The sequence below is a fragment of the Podarcis liolepis genome (genome assembly GCF_965112155.1).
Source record: "Podarcis liolepis genome assembly, chromosome: 4".
NCBI lineage: Eukaryota > Metazoa > Chordata > Lepidosauria > Squamata > Lacertidae > Podarcis > Podarcis liolepis.
This window is the reverse complement of record NC_139558.1, coordinates 48676197-48690497: the sequence shown is the minus strand read 5'-3', so window position 1 is coordinate 48690497 and position 14301 is coordinate 48676197. Positions and strand designations below refer to the sequence as shown.

The following is a 14301-nucleotide window of genomic DNA, read 5'->3' as shown; positions in this document are numbered from 1 at the left end:
CCTACTTGAAAAGTAAAGCCACAAGTTTCACCCTGGTGAAAACTAGGCCTAAGTCTACAACAGCTGGAGGATTCACCACTTTCTTATACGTTTTTTAAAAGTTTTTTTAAGACAAGAGAATCCTTCATTAGATCAGACTCATGAGTCAAGCCCTTGGTTTCTATTCCATTCATACATTGCTTAATCTTACAGAAACAGAATTTAAGAAACCTTGATTTGATGCACTGTGAATTCAGATACTGTTCTAACTCTAAAACCACAGCGTGTCATTCATTTTTATTCATTCCAGTTGTTCTGTTGGTCCCTTTTGGGTTCTGTAGAAGTTTAGTTCTGATTCCTCTTACCTGAAAATTGTCATGTAAACAAACTCATCATGAACCTCTTTGCTTTCTTTACATTTCCTTCATGTCTCGGGGAATCCTTTTCTCTCTTCAGGCATGGTCAGTAGAATGTTACAAAAGTGGAATGAACATTGAAGCTATGAGAAATGCATTGTTGGTATTTTAGAGAAGCTGAAAAGGTCACTATATCCTGTTTCTGTACACGACATCCTTGCAAAAGGCAACTCTTGAAAGTTAGGTCTTTGCAATGCAGCAAACAGGAGAGACAGCTGCTTAATGGTTAAGAGCCATACAACACTGAGAAATTGCTGTTTGGATCTATGAATCCCTTTTCAGAATGCTGCAAGAAACAGACCCAATGCTTTCCTCATTTTTGGTGCACAAAGGGAGACTTTTTCAAAGGCAGAAATGGGAATTGGGCACTCAACCAGCGTTTCTGATTATGGAAACCGTTTCTGTGTCCTTTGAATTTTACACTCCACTCTGCTCTACAAAAAGCAAAAATGGGTTTCCTGAGGTGGAAAGGTTTCAGCAGTTCTATACCTGAAAGAGCAGTATATTCCCACTTTGCTAGCATGTCATTACAGGTAAGGAAGCCTCTTCTCTCATCTGCATCCATATAAACAAGTACACTGAGAAGGAGGCCTGATTCATATCTACTTTGCCACGATGCTTAGATGGTGCAGTGCTAGACTGTGTGGTTGTTTACTGTGCTTAGATCTCAGAACAGCAAACTTTGTTTAGCAGATGTACCCGCCCAATACAATTACTTTTTATTGCTTCTAGTCCAAATGTGGAATTGCTTAATGTGAATGTAAAAGTTTTAAAATAATGTTAGGTGTGTGTGTTCTCTTTCCTTTCAACACACTATGCAATGTACAATGCCTTTCCTCCCCATTTAGGTATCCCTCCATTCCCAGCATCTCCGCACATGAAGACACTTTCATCTACCAATATAAACAGCAAAAGGCAAGCCCAGCCAAGCTGTACTCCAGTTTCAAGGTTGGCTGCCAAGCAGCAGAAAATTAAAGAAAACTGGAAGACAGATGTGCTGTGCACAGACGAGGAAGAAGATTTCCAAGCTGCATCCCTGCTGCAGAAACATGGCGACTGTGAGAAGCCACCAGGGAAACGTCAGTGTAAAACAAAACATTTGGCACTGCAGGAGAGGAGAAGGAGGTCATCCCTGACAGGAGATGATGTCACTGATCTCGAAAGTGCTGAGGAGAAGGTATCTTTATTTCAACCCAGTTGTCCCACTAATATTTCAGGTTTGGCTAATATCAGCCACTTTAAATGCTTAGCTTGTTGTCTTATGTAGTGGTACTTCCAAGCCCTTTCTGTTTACTTTAAAACACATTGTATTGTTCTGCAGCGCTCAATCCACTTTACTGTGAGGGCTCCTCCGATTCTTTCAGGATTTTGATCTTAAACTTTTAGATGGTATAAATCTAGAAGCCAACACTACTACACTTTTAAAAAGAGAGAGAAGGGAAAATGGATTTTCAATGAATTATTAAGGATGGGTGGGTGGGGTGTGGAATCCAGTAATGATTTTGACAGGTCATAGTTAATGAGAATCTGGAAGCGACCAGAGACTCCTTCAGACTGTGACTCTTCGCCAGTCAAATCACATGAACAGGCATTGTACAATCGCCTGCAGCAGCAGAGTCCCTCATTATTGCCTGTCTCTTCAGCCCTCACAGCTGCAGATTGCAAGTGCCCCTCAGGAGACTCCCCCAAGTCGTCCCATGCCGCCAGAAGCCCGAAGGCTTATTGTCAATAAGAACGCTGGAGAAACTCTTCTGCAAAGGGCAGCCCGACTGGGATACGAGGCAAGCATTGTTTCTGAAGTTCACTACTCTGAATTACAATGTGGAAGATGCTTGGTGTCACACATAATTCTAACTGTGCACGTGGTTGGAGTCTCTCTTTGTGTTCCTTCTCAACATGTCGAAATATCTCCAGGCTCTCTGTTCTGTTTCTTTATTCAAGCGTGCAATTAGTATATTTTGTGAGCAGGGCGAGGAAAGAAACAATATAAACCCCTGTAAGTTAATAACCTTGAGCCTGAATAGGTGCCAGTCATTTTCAATAAGAAGTCAGTTCTTGATGTGCTTTGCAGGATGGGGATCGTGAGTAAGTAGTGGGGGGTGGGAATAGATACCCTGATACACAGCCAAAGTTAACATATATGCTCCATTTCTGGAAGGTTAGTTAGCGGCACAGCTTTGGCAGTGTGAGAGTGTGGACACGCTTCATTTCAGGGCTGCTTTTGAACTTCGCATTTTAATGTTATGAATATATATTTTGTGATGCATTCCCATATTTGAAAAACAAACTGGCATTTAGAGCTGGTAAATCACTGGGACGGGACTTACAGACTTCAGGTGAAAATAGTCATATGTACAAATAGTTTGGAGATCAGACTTATTAGCAAAGCAGCTCTATAGGTGCCTATGTCTTTGGGTTTATTTTCCTTTCTACATTTTTAGACATTGCTTGTAAGAATGCTGCCATCCTTAAAATGCTATATATATAGAGAGGGGGGGATGGGTCCTGACGAATCCTTCTGTTAATTTTGTTTTATGGAAAGGTTTTGTTTACTTCTACCTGTAGCAATAAAATGTGAGATCTTCAAAAGCAGGGGTGTGGACTGGGGAACCGGTGGCCCTCCATATGTTACTGGACTCCAGCTCCCATAAACCCCAGGGATGATGGGAGTTGCTTGCTTCCAGTGGTGGTTCTAGAGCTTAGTCAAGCACAGGTCAATCAGAACTTTACCTGTTCTGATCCTTAATCAAGAAGCAGTCAACTTGCTGTACCCCTTTTCCTTGATGAAAAAGAGAAGAGAATCAGTTCAGTATGTTGAAGCCTGTGTTGAGGGGCTAGATAGCAATGTGGCATACTGAAATATGGGTAGTGGTTATATATGGTGCATTTAACTTATTGTGTAGTAGGGCAAGGTGGCATCTTGTATATGGGAAAAGTCCAGTGATTAAAGTCACAATCAGACAATTTCATCCTCCAACGCATCATGGAGCACTTTCTAGTCTTGTTGTGTTGGATGAGTTTCGGTTAGCAAGACTTATGGACATGGACAAGGTGCTTGACTTGGTTTGGGCAACTCCTTCTGCTCTTCTCCCTTGATGCTCATGGTTTTTTAAAACAGCAGGGTTGACCACATCAGAGAGGTGATTAAAGCCTCCTTGCAAGAGGGGGTGGGCCCCCCACCTGTCTAAAGGAGATAGTGTTAAGACCACTCCTTAAGAAACACTCTATGGATTCAGAAAATCTCCTTAGAAATTGGTCAGTCACTAATGTTTCCTTCTTGGGCAAGGTTCTTGTGGGGTTGCAGGACAGATCTTGGGTATCCTGGGTGAAACCAATCTTTTAGCTCCATTTCAGTTGGGATGTAGGCTTGCTTTGGATTACCCTGTTAGGAGAGAGACAGAAGAGTGTGTTCCTGTTGCCGCTAATTTATTTCTTAAGGGCTTTTGACACCATTGGTCATTCTATGCCTCTGGAATGACTGTCTGAGCTGGGGTTAGGTAGCACCACTACCAATCTGACTTGGATGGTTGTTTTCAGAGGGTGGCGTGTGCTGGCTTTGACCTATGTGGCTCAGCACCCCAATTCCTCAAGGGCCTCTTCTCCCCACATGAAGCAACCCAGACCCTACTCTGTGTGACCTGCTGTGGGAGGTGTGGAGGGTGGCAACAGGAGAAGGAGCCTTTTCCATGGTGGCCCCTCTCCCCTCTTAATGGGGTGTGCTCTCCAGGGAGGCACACCAGTGCCTGTTTCTAGATACCAGGCAGAGCCATTCTTATTCACCTAGGCCTTGGGATCTTAATTTTAGCAGGGTGTGGTGGATCTGGAGCTGTTTTTATGTATGTTAGTTGTGTCTGCTGAGTGCCAATGGGGTGTGTAGGAACAGAATAGAAAAGGAATGGTTGGCTGACTAGGAGCACTCCCATGCTGCAGCATTTTGTTGCAGGACCCACTTGTCTCTGTAGGATCTATAGGTGTTAGTAGTGGAGATAGTTCTGAACCTCTGTTCTTCAGCCACATTGGACTTCTGAGGATGGACATTGAGCACGAACAACAAGAGTTCAGCGCCACCTTATTTGTATATGTAACAACATTTTACATGAGACGCCCTTGGAAACGTTCTGCTTTTATAGCTACCACATGCCACTGGGAATATTGCCTCTGACTTTCACGAGGTGTCCCATAGCTTAATTAATTCAAACTGTATTCCACGAGGCTTCAAGGAAAACAAATAAGGACAGTGCTGAAGGCCCTTTCCAGAGTAAACAGCGGCAAATACCAGATTAAAACTCCTCCTGAAACAGCTGTACTGAATGCACAGTTTGACGGGGAAAGGGAGAGGCATTCCTAGGTGGTACTCTCTGTGTCTTGACTTAGAGATATCAGTTACATGTCTCCTTTTCCTTAATCATGTCAGCTCAGGGCCAAAGGAGATGTGATTGTTTCAGCTCAGTTTTGTCTATTGAAACACTCTGTTAGGAGGAGGATTTTAATAGCAATGTGAGTGTAGTAGGTTGGGTGCCGACTCCACTGTGTACCTATTGCTTACCTCTTCATGGACCTTCTCTCCAGAAGCTTTTTGCTTGGTTGTGTTTCAGAGCTTGGCTGTGAAGATATGGGTGCCTGTGGGGCTGGGGTGGGCAAGAGATGCACCGTAATGCCCAGATCACCCACTTCCATTAAGGAAAAAAGGAAAAAGAAAGTTTATAGCACCTTTAGAACCCAAAATGTGCAGCCCGATTGTGGAAACTCTAGAGAAGAAACACCTTTGCTTGCTTTTCACTTTTCCACCTTTTATTCTGGTCTTCCCTGGTGGAGAAGGGGTTGCTGCCCTATAGAAAACAATGCATTTATCCAGGATTCGAGTGTAGCTGTGATTGGGGAATAGTGTATCAAGTCAAAAGCAGCAGCAAAACCAGGAGTTCATTGTCTTTTGAACTTGGGAAAACTCTTACTTAAATTAAAACAATTTTTAAAGCAGTTTGCCCAATACCAAGCAGATAAAAGTCCTTCCTTGTTATACCCATGTTGCAGGACTATGGCTGTAGCCGAGAGAGCAATAAGCTACACCAGCTGTGCAAAGTGTTGTTGCACCTATTTTGGAGGGATTTTGTGTAGTGCATGTCAACCCTCAAATGTTGTCCAGTGCTATCCTGGTGTGTGCGGTTTATTTTTTTAGAGAGAGATGCAGCTGGCAGGGAGGGTTGTGAAATTGATTATAGCAGCAGTGCCATTCATTAAGGGCTGGAGGTGTGTGAAAGGAGCAGGGAAAGAATTGCAGGTTTCAGCAGTGAGTGGAAAGATGTTGCCTAGAAGAAAGTCGGATGTATAAATTGAAAAACAACAGAGAAATAGACCTGGAGCCCAATTTTTCCAGAGGCCATATCTACCCAGGTCTCTTTGCCACTACTCAGTCAACAGATCTAGTTTGATGCTAACTATGTTTTATTTATTTCTTTGGAGTAATAAATTAACTCTCTCTCCCCCGCCTCCCGCCCATCACCTTGCAGATGTGTAGGCAGAAGTTAATGGCAGATAAGCCATAGGTGAGGGAAAGTCTGTACTCAACACCTGTACATTGCTTTAAAGTCAGGCATGCACACTCTTTTCTCTCTCTGTGATTTGGACAGTTTACGTGTTTACAACATGCACAACTGTTGTCAGGACTAGATTGGCCCTACACTGGTGTGCAGCTGGCAACCTTTCAAATGACCTCTCTGATGTGACAGGCATAATCAGCTGAAATGCTATAGTCCGTAAGACAGCCAGAAAAGTGTCTCAGACCCACAATACAACAATGTTTTGAGATTTGTTGAAAAACTTGTTTTCTTCATCTTTTAAATATAAATTGACAGGGAATATATTATCTAGAGGGATGTTAAAATAACTTGTTTTTTGTGGTGGTTTTTGTATGACCTTTCTAGTTTTCTTGTTGTTGTTTTTTAAATAAAATTTCTCACCCAAGTGTGTGCTCTCAACTTTTTCCCTGTTATTGTACAGGAACATGCTAGAAAAGTCAGTGAATTTGTGAGCGGTGGTGAGGGGTGTGTGTGCATTGTGGATAGGGTTGTAGACAGGAAATCCGAGGTTTTCTTCATGGTTTCCCCAGAGGAATGGGGTTTTGCTGGTAGAATGCATTGCAGGCCTCAGCCTAGGAAAGTCTGTTGGCTGCCATGATACTTTGGCTGCGAGGGATATTTGCTCATAGGCGTTGCGTTTCCAAATGCCCTTCTTATCTGACTGCTTTATAGAAGGACTCCCCCTGGAACATTCCTCTTCTCTTCCCCCTCCCCAATTGAAACACTTCCCAGATGAATTGTGCCCCTCCCTCCTGTTTTCTTTAAGTGATAACCTCTGGTGTTAAAAATATCTCCATAGCAACAAACAGTTTCTTTTCTCCACCCTTCCTGCCTTTCTCCAGGAAGTGGTTCTGCATTGTTTGGAAAACAAGGTCTGTGATGTAAATCACTATGACAGGGCTGGCTGTTGCATTGTAAAGAGACTTTAGGCACATTATTCTTTCAGTGATTTCCTTTGCTGACTTGGACGGAGGATGATGCACAGAATGCTCTGTGGATCCGTACTCATGGAACATGGATCTAGAGAGGCAGCCTGCCACACGTACTAAAGCAGCAAATGAGACATGCACACACCCCTCTCACACGCAGACACACACATTAAATAGGATTCCCGTTTCTACTAGGCTAGAATGCATCACTTTCTAGCTGTCACGGAAGCATTGAAAATAATTCTGTGCTTTGGTTGGTGGAAACTGAGATGACTTTATAAATAACTATGCATCTTATAAATAACAGCACACAGTTGCATGAAAATGGCATATGGGCTAGAACTGGCCAGTAGGTGTCATGGTGAATGCAGTTTTAAACTCTCTATATTGGGGTTTCCAACCCTTTTGGGCTAAGGGGCACATTTGGAAAATGTTAGAAACTGCCATGTGATGGCAAAATACACGTGTTGCAGAAGAAAAGCTGGTGATACACCAAAATCTGACAAATAACCCACATACTTCCTAAAACAAATAAAACACAAAAAGCTGGGCTCTCCCTCTCCCAAGCAAAATTCTCACAATCCAACGACAAAACCAGGCAAGGCAATCTGCATCCAAGCAAAAGAAAGAGTTCTCTCTCTCTCTCTTTCTCTCTTTGGCGATCACTCGTAGCTGAGTAAGATTGTCTTCCATAAACACGGTTTTAACAGTGAGTCCGTACCACAAACACACAGAGCCCCCTCCAAAAAGCAGGTAACCTCAACATACAAACACAAAAACCAGGTGAAAGACACACCAAGAAACAAAACAAATGCTGGCAAAGTGCCATCATTTGGGACCCAGAGGCTTTCCCTAGTGGAAAGGAAGGTAAAAGAGCCAGGATAGGGTGCCTTTCCAGTCAATTTAGCATCACCAATAGTAATGAAGAAGCCTTTTTTTTTAATAGAAAAATTAGGAGAGTCAGGGGGCTATGATGGTCACCAAGTGGGCATCATGATGCCTGAGGGCATCACAATGGGGAATCAGGGAATTAATGGGCATAGCCAAGGGGGGCAGCTGCCCCCCTAAACCAGGTAAATAAATAGAAATACTTAACTAGCCGGCCAATTGCATCACAGAAAATTCTGTTCTGCCCCCCCCCCCCCAACATAAAGCCTGCCCCTCTAAAATAAATCCTGGCTACACCCATGTCTATATTCATCAATCTTAATTGTTCTTCACAAGCTTCTGCGATGTGTTTTTTTCCAGGATTCCCAATTTCAGATCCAAACTAGTCATGTGCTATCAGCCACATGTTGTGGAATTCGACAGAGAAGGCTGAGATTTCTATGAATTGAATAAATCATGTTTAAAGAGTTAATGAGGCATTTAATTAATTAACCATAAAACTCTACATTGTTACATCTCGTGGTTAATGACACTGGATGAAATCCACTGGGAACTTCTCTAGTTCTGTGGCAAGAGGCTGAGTGTACGCAGAATGGGTGCCCTCGTTCAGGGACCTTTGTGCAGATTGAACGAATGGGAGTTAAGCAAAGGCATGTGCTGGGGGTTTATGGGGTGGGGTTGGGGGAATGACAACTAGCCCTGACAATTTCTGACGTATGTGTCACTTAAATATAGGCAAATGCTTATTACCTGTTGATTTAAAATTGAACAATTAGTCCCAAGTTTTCTGTGCTAATGTTTTTTGTTTGAAAGCCAGAACTCTGGATGGTCCACAGCTCAGTGTGGCACAGTGCACAGATTGGGCACAGAAAGAGGCCCAGGGTGCATCTAGATAAGGTTTTGCAATCTCAAATGGATCATTTAGACACTACAAATGGTTCATTTGCAACCTTAATGAATTTTCTGCAGAAGGGATAAATCCAGCTTAAATGGAGAAAAGTAAGGGCTGAGCAATTAGATGCCAATGACATTGTGTGGCCGGTGTGAAATGCTTGCATGCATGAGCTCCATTGATCCCACAACACTGTCAGTCCCTGGGATTTCCAGGCAATGGATTTTGGGTTGCAAGGCTGAGAAAGAGTTAGTTGTCGAGCCTAGCTCTGTTGCAGAGTCTCTGCCAGGCAGAGTAGATGATGCAAGCTAGCTGGACCAATGGCCTGATTCATTACAAGGCACTTTCATATGTTTAAAAGCACCCTTTTTTTAGTTCAGTTTAAAATTAAACAAGTGGCAGTTGTTTGTACTAACAAACTGCCCACTCACAGATGATTTGGTACTGTTTCTGCAAGCCAGAAATGGAAGGAAATGTATGAAATAACTTTTCCCAGATTTTTATTTTTTAATTGAATTATGTTGCTCATGTCGGTGCTATTAGTCCCAGCCTGCTGTTTGGACCAGCAGAGAATAGCCTAGGTACCAGACTGACAGATTCCATCATGGCTGGCATTGGGGTGGGGTGGAGTGGGCAGGGAACACTATCTGGGAGAGCCTTTTTAAGTCTTCCCCATTTTGACAAGACAGACCTTGTTCATAGTATGTGGCTGAAGCACTTAATCCTACCTAAAAGTCATATGACTGGACTTCTTTCTTTAGCTTGGACAGCCAGTTCATTAGATTCCTGCGATCCACTTTAACCTGGTTAGCAAAGGCCTGCTACACGAACAGCTTCATGCTGTATCCTAGCTACCAACTCCTCAGGTCAGGTATGTGAAGAGTGCAGATTACTGTGGGCTTTCTGGCAGATTTGGAACTGCAAGGATAAGTCTGCGGCGCTGGGAAAATGGGCTCCCTGCATTTCACAAAGTGGACTCTAGTCCGCGGAAGCTTATGCCGTAACAAAATAGGCATCACAATGCTCTTTATTCTCTTTTCTTCTCTCTGCCTTTACTTGAGAACGAAATGGTTAACTGAACTTGTGAAGGGTCCTGCTAAATTGACAGCATTTGTATCGGGTTCCTTTCACAGCACTTTGTCACCTACTGAGGGCCAATAGAACAGGATCTGCTATTCCAGGCCTTTGTTCCAGGTGACTGAAGGATCACAGTCTCATTTTTGCAAAACCGCTTTGGTTCCCCTGCCCCTTACAGTCATGCGGTATACACGTTTTATGAAATAAAAGAACTAATGAAATGTTTCCGTGACTGTCAAGAGCTTGGGAAATTTGCCTGTGAGCTTGATTGTGTTATCACTACTGCCAAAGCACTACCTTGGGTTCCATGGTGCAAGAAAGGAAAGATATAAATCCTGGGGTTGGGCTAGATGACCCTTGGGATCCCTCCCAACCCTACAATCCTGTGAAATGTAAGGAGTGTGTATGTGAGACACACACACTCCCAATCAATTATCTTGATGGTTCTTGTTTCCATAAAGGCATCTCAAATCAGTGATAAAAATGTGGACAAAGGACACAGCAGTTAGACTAGTCTACTCCTTACCTTACCTTGGTGGCACTGTGGTCTAAACCACAGAGCCTAGGGCTTGCTGATCAGAAGGTCAGCGGTTCGAATCCCCGCGACGGGGTGACCTCCCGTTGCTTGGTGGTCCCTGCTCCTGTCAACCTAGCAGTTTGAAAGCACGTCAAAGTGCAAGTAGACAAATAGGTACTGCTCCGGCGGGAAGGTAAACGGCGTTTCTGTGCGCTGCTCTGGTTTGCCAGAAGCGGCTTAGTCGTGCTGGCCACGTGACCCAGAAGCTGTCTGCAGACAAACGCCGGCTCCCTCGGCCAGTAAAGCGAGATGAGCACCGCAACCCCAGAGTCATCCACAACTGGACCTAACGGTCAGGGGTCCCTTTACCTTTACTCCTTACCTTACCTTACCTCATGTCCAATTTCCATCTTGCACTGCAATGTGCACAGACCACACACTGTGTAGTCCAGCATCATGATGTTGTGTTTCTTTGTCCACGCCATTGGCACGGAGCAAAGGCAGGGAAACTCACAACATGATGGCTCCATGTCTTCATGGTGTTTGTACACATTGTGGTGCTGGTGTGAAACCTGTGACCCCAGGGAGTAGTTGAGGTACGGATAAGTTAAAGTATAGATCAGCTCTAACATTATTTGGAAGGAATTGAGATTTCTGTAGTTAATATATAGGATGTTGCAAAGAGGTTTAGTCGAACAAAAGCAGAAGCTGACCTGTTTTCTTCAGAATCTAAAAGAAGAGGAAGGCTTATGATTATACTTTCAGCGGCTACCAAAGTTCCATTCTGCCATAGAGGAAATATTCAGAGTTACAATGGCAGCTGTAAAATGTTGACATCGCCAAGGCATCCTTCTGTTAGTTTTGAAAGTTACTTGTTGGATGTGAACACCCTACATCACAGTCTTAAGTATGTTATTGGCATATTCATTCTGCTCCTGAGAGTTGCTTATAAATAAATGGGTTGAGATTCGGAGCTGGTTGGGTTCTCCGAATCTTCCTTTGGGGGCTAGTGGCTTGTTTTGTTTTTCTAAGTTTTGACTTCTTCAACGGAGAGAAGAGCTGTGTGGTTTCTTCCCTTCTTCCTTTTGTTACTCCTTAATAGCCCAATGAGAAGGGTATTCCCAGCATGTTAAAGTAAAGGTATGCGTGTCTCCACAGCAACAAACAACATGGTCTGTTTTCTCTTGCTTCTCTTTTCCAGGAAGTGGTTCTGTATTGTTTGGAAAACAAAGTCTGTGATGTAAATCATCGTGACAATGCTGGTTATTGTGCCCTGCATGAGGCCTGTGCCAGAGGCTGGCTGAGCATTGTGCGACATCTCCTAGAATATGGAGCCGATGTGAACTGCAGCGCTCAGGATGGAACTAGGTTAGCAACACTTCAGTTACTAAGAGTAAACGGCCACTGCTTTTGTCCCGCATTAATACACAGCTGGGTTGATGTCACCAATGGCTTTGAAATTATGTTTAAAAGAAATGTCGCTTTTCTCCAACAGTTGAGGCCGGGAGTCTCTCAAACTTCCGGAACTTGCTAATTGCATTCTAATGCATAAAATTTGGTTCCTCAAAAAATGTTGTGTCCTCCTTTTGCAAATTTAGGCTGCATATCTAGCCACATTTAAATCCTGCTGGAATCAATACAGCCTAGTTTTGTGGGAGGTCCAGGTGGCTAGCCACTCACAATTCTTGTTCTGATATTTGAGCAACTATACTGGACAATAACATTCTGCTAAGAATTTCTAATATATTCCTCCCCTCACCCTACCTTGTGCGCTTTAATTTTCTGTGTTAATTCTCTTTGTTATGTGCCTAACTCTTTCTCCAATAGGAAACCGGCTATAATTGTTATAGGAATAGGATCTCTTGCAGTTTTACTGAACAGTTGAAATATATTACTTTTTTGTCCTGTTTATATCTTACTTATACTTCTAAATATCTTTTTAAATATCAAACTGGTCAAAAGTTCAAGTAATTTGTACACCTTATAATTTAGTGTACAACATTGCTTAATTTTACTCATTCTTATCTTTTTCTAATTATTAAGTCCTTCCTCTTTTTCTTTTTGATTCACCAAACATTTCTGTGCATAATGTTGATAATTGGTGCTTTTACTGTACTAAGATACAAAATGGAGGGCGCCTTTTGGAGTTGTTCCATTTGAATGTTTTATCAATTACCACCAAGCCTGACAGCCCAAGGACATTAAATTAGCATGTCTGTGAGCCAAGAGCTCTTAAGTTATTGGTCTTTGCCTATCAACTTGCAATAGTCAAAAGATTTCAAGAAAACACACACAAAAGATTTAATCTTGGTTAAGGTGGCCTATTACTCTTGAGCACTCTGTCATTATCACCTTATCAGGTCTATAGGAACATGCTTCCTGAAAGGAAGAACAGTGAAAGAGGCTTGGACAAGGGGGTCAGCCTCTTTTCTTTGGCCTTCCGCCCACCCCCTGGCAGGCTGTCCATTGTCCTCCCTGGCCGAGGGTGGGTCAAAGGCCTGCCCAGGTAGGTGGATGGCACCCGCCCAGGTGAGCCCCACTCAGTGCCGCAAACCCCGCCCACCTGTGGGGAAGGGAGGGTGGAAATTGTCCCTTCTCCCCATCTAACTAAATAAGAGTCTATGAGGCTGGGCAGGCCCCCCCTGTGTGGGTTTTTTTTATTGAGCGGGTCAAGCCATTCAGACCTCCTTAGTTTACGCAGCATGCAATGGTATTCTGCATTACTGGTTTTTTTTTTTACCACGAATCACTGCTTTGCTATGGAAAACCAATGTATGAACCATCCTATGGCAAAGTGAATATGGCATCTGCAGTGCTAGCATTGCATAGAACAAGGTTGTGGAAACTCTGTAATTTGATGTTGACAAGGAAAGGAGATGCAAATTATCAGTGGGCATGTTTGGATTGGGGATCCCAGCAACCACAAAATTTAAAACAGGGGGAGAGGGTACTTTGAGATCTCAGCACAACTCTGTAGAACAGGCTTCCTCAAACTCTTCCCTCCATATGTTTTTGGCCTACAACTCCCATGATCCCTAGCTAGCAGGACCAGTGGTCAGGGATGATGGGAATTGTAGTGTCAAAACATCTGGAGGGCTGAGGTTGAGGAAGCCTGCTGTAGAATCCATGCAATGGGACCACTTGGTGCAAACCACATTGCAAGGTTTTGTACGTCCACCAGCTGTGGTATAGAAATCCTGTGTCCATGCGCTGTTTTCAGTGGTGAGAGTTTGTCTTCCATGATTCACATGCCATCCCCACAACAGCTAGTCTCCTAGAACTATAGTATTCTGGGAGCTGCCATCTCCTGAGAATGAGCCTAGCAAGCATACTATGTTCTCCAGGCTGGCACCTCTTCTCATATTTGTGACTTAAGTGTGTAGCAGTGATGTCTTGCACAGAAAGGCATCAGTATTAGCCTTCAAAGAGCTGCTAGTAGTCAGTTTACCTTGACCTATTAAGTCCTCTTTGTCTTGGGCCCAGCAGGCCGATAAAACACTTCTCTCTCTCTCAAGATTTGCCAAAGAGGCCCTACCCTACTAAAAAGCTAATATCATTTCAAGGGGGAATGTCTGTGAAGGAGCAGATCAAGGCTGTCTTCTTTCTTTAGAGACAGGTCTTCCAAGTATGGCTTTTGTTGCACTTCGATTGTTTTTAGATAGTACAAATTCACTCATTCAACAGAGATTATGTATATAAAATGCAATCAGATTCACTCGTTCAGCAGAGATTATGTATATAAAATACAATCAGAATCTTATCAGGTCCTTGACTGTTCTGAATTTTAAAGAAACAGGAAATGAATTTAGGCTCCTTGCAACAATTTGTCACTGCCCCTAGGATATGCTGAAGCAGAAACACCCTCCCATGCTCCATGGCTGGTGTGTTGGACAGTGTGTGTAGGATTGCATCCCAAAATCATCCACATATAGGAGCTGGGAGAAAATCCAGTAGGGTTTTCTGCCCTGTTCCATCTGATGTGCAACTTGATCTGTCCTCTGTAAGTGTCCTTGAGAGTTCTCATCGG

At 43.3% G+C, this 14301-nt stretch overlaps 1 protein-coding gene across 26 annotated transcripts in view; it reads left to right on the top strand.

Moving 5' to 3' along the window:
- BCOR (BCL6 corepressor) overlaps positions 1 to 14301 on the top strand; it is an 86526-nt gene that overhangs the window by 64091 nt on the left and 8134 nt on the right. For all 26 annotated transcript variants that reach the window (XM_083498365.1, XM_083498352.1, XM_083498360.1 and 23 more), the window contains 3 exons: positions 1244 to 1572; positions 2039 to 2176; positions 11476 to 11642. In XM_083498365.1, coding sequence (XP_083354491.1) covers positions 1244 to 1572; positions 2039 to 2176; positions 11476 to 11642 — 634 coding nt within the window. The remainder of the gene's footprint in view (positions 1 to 1243; positions 1573 to 2038; positions 2177 to 11475; positions 11643 to 14301) is intronic.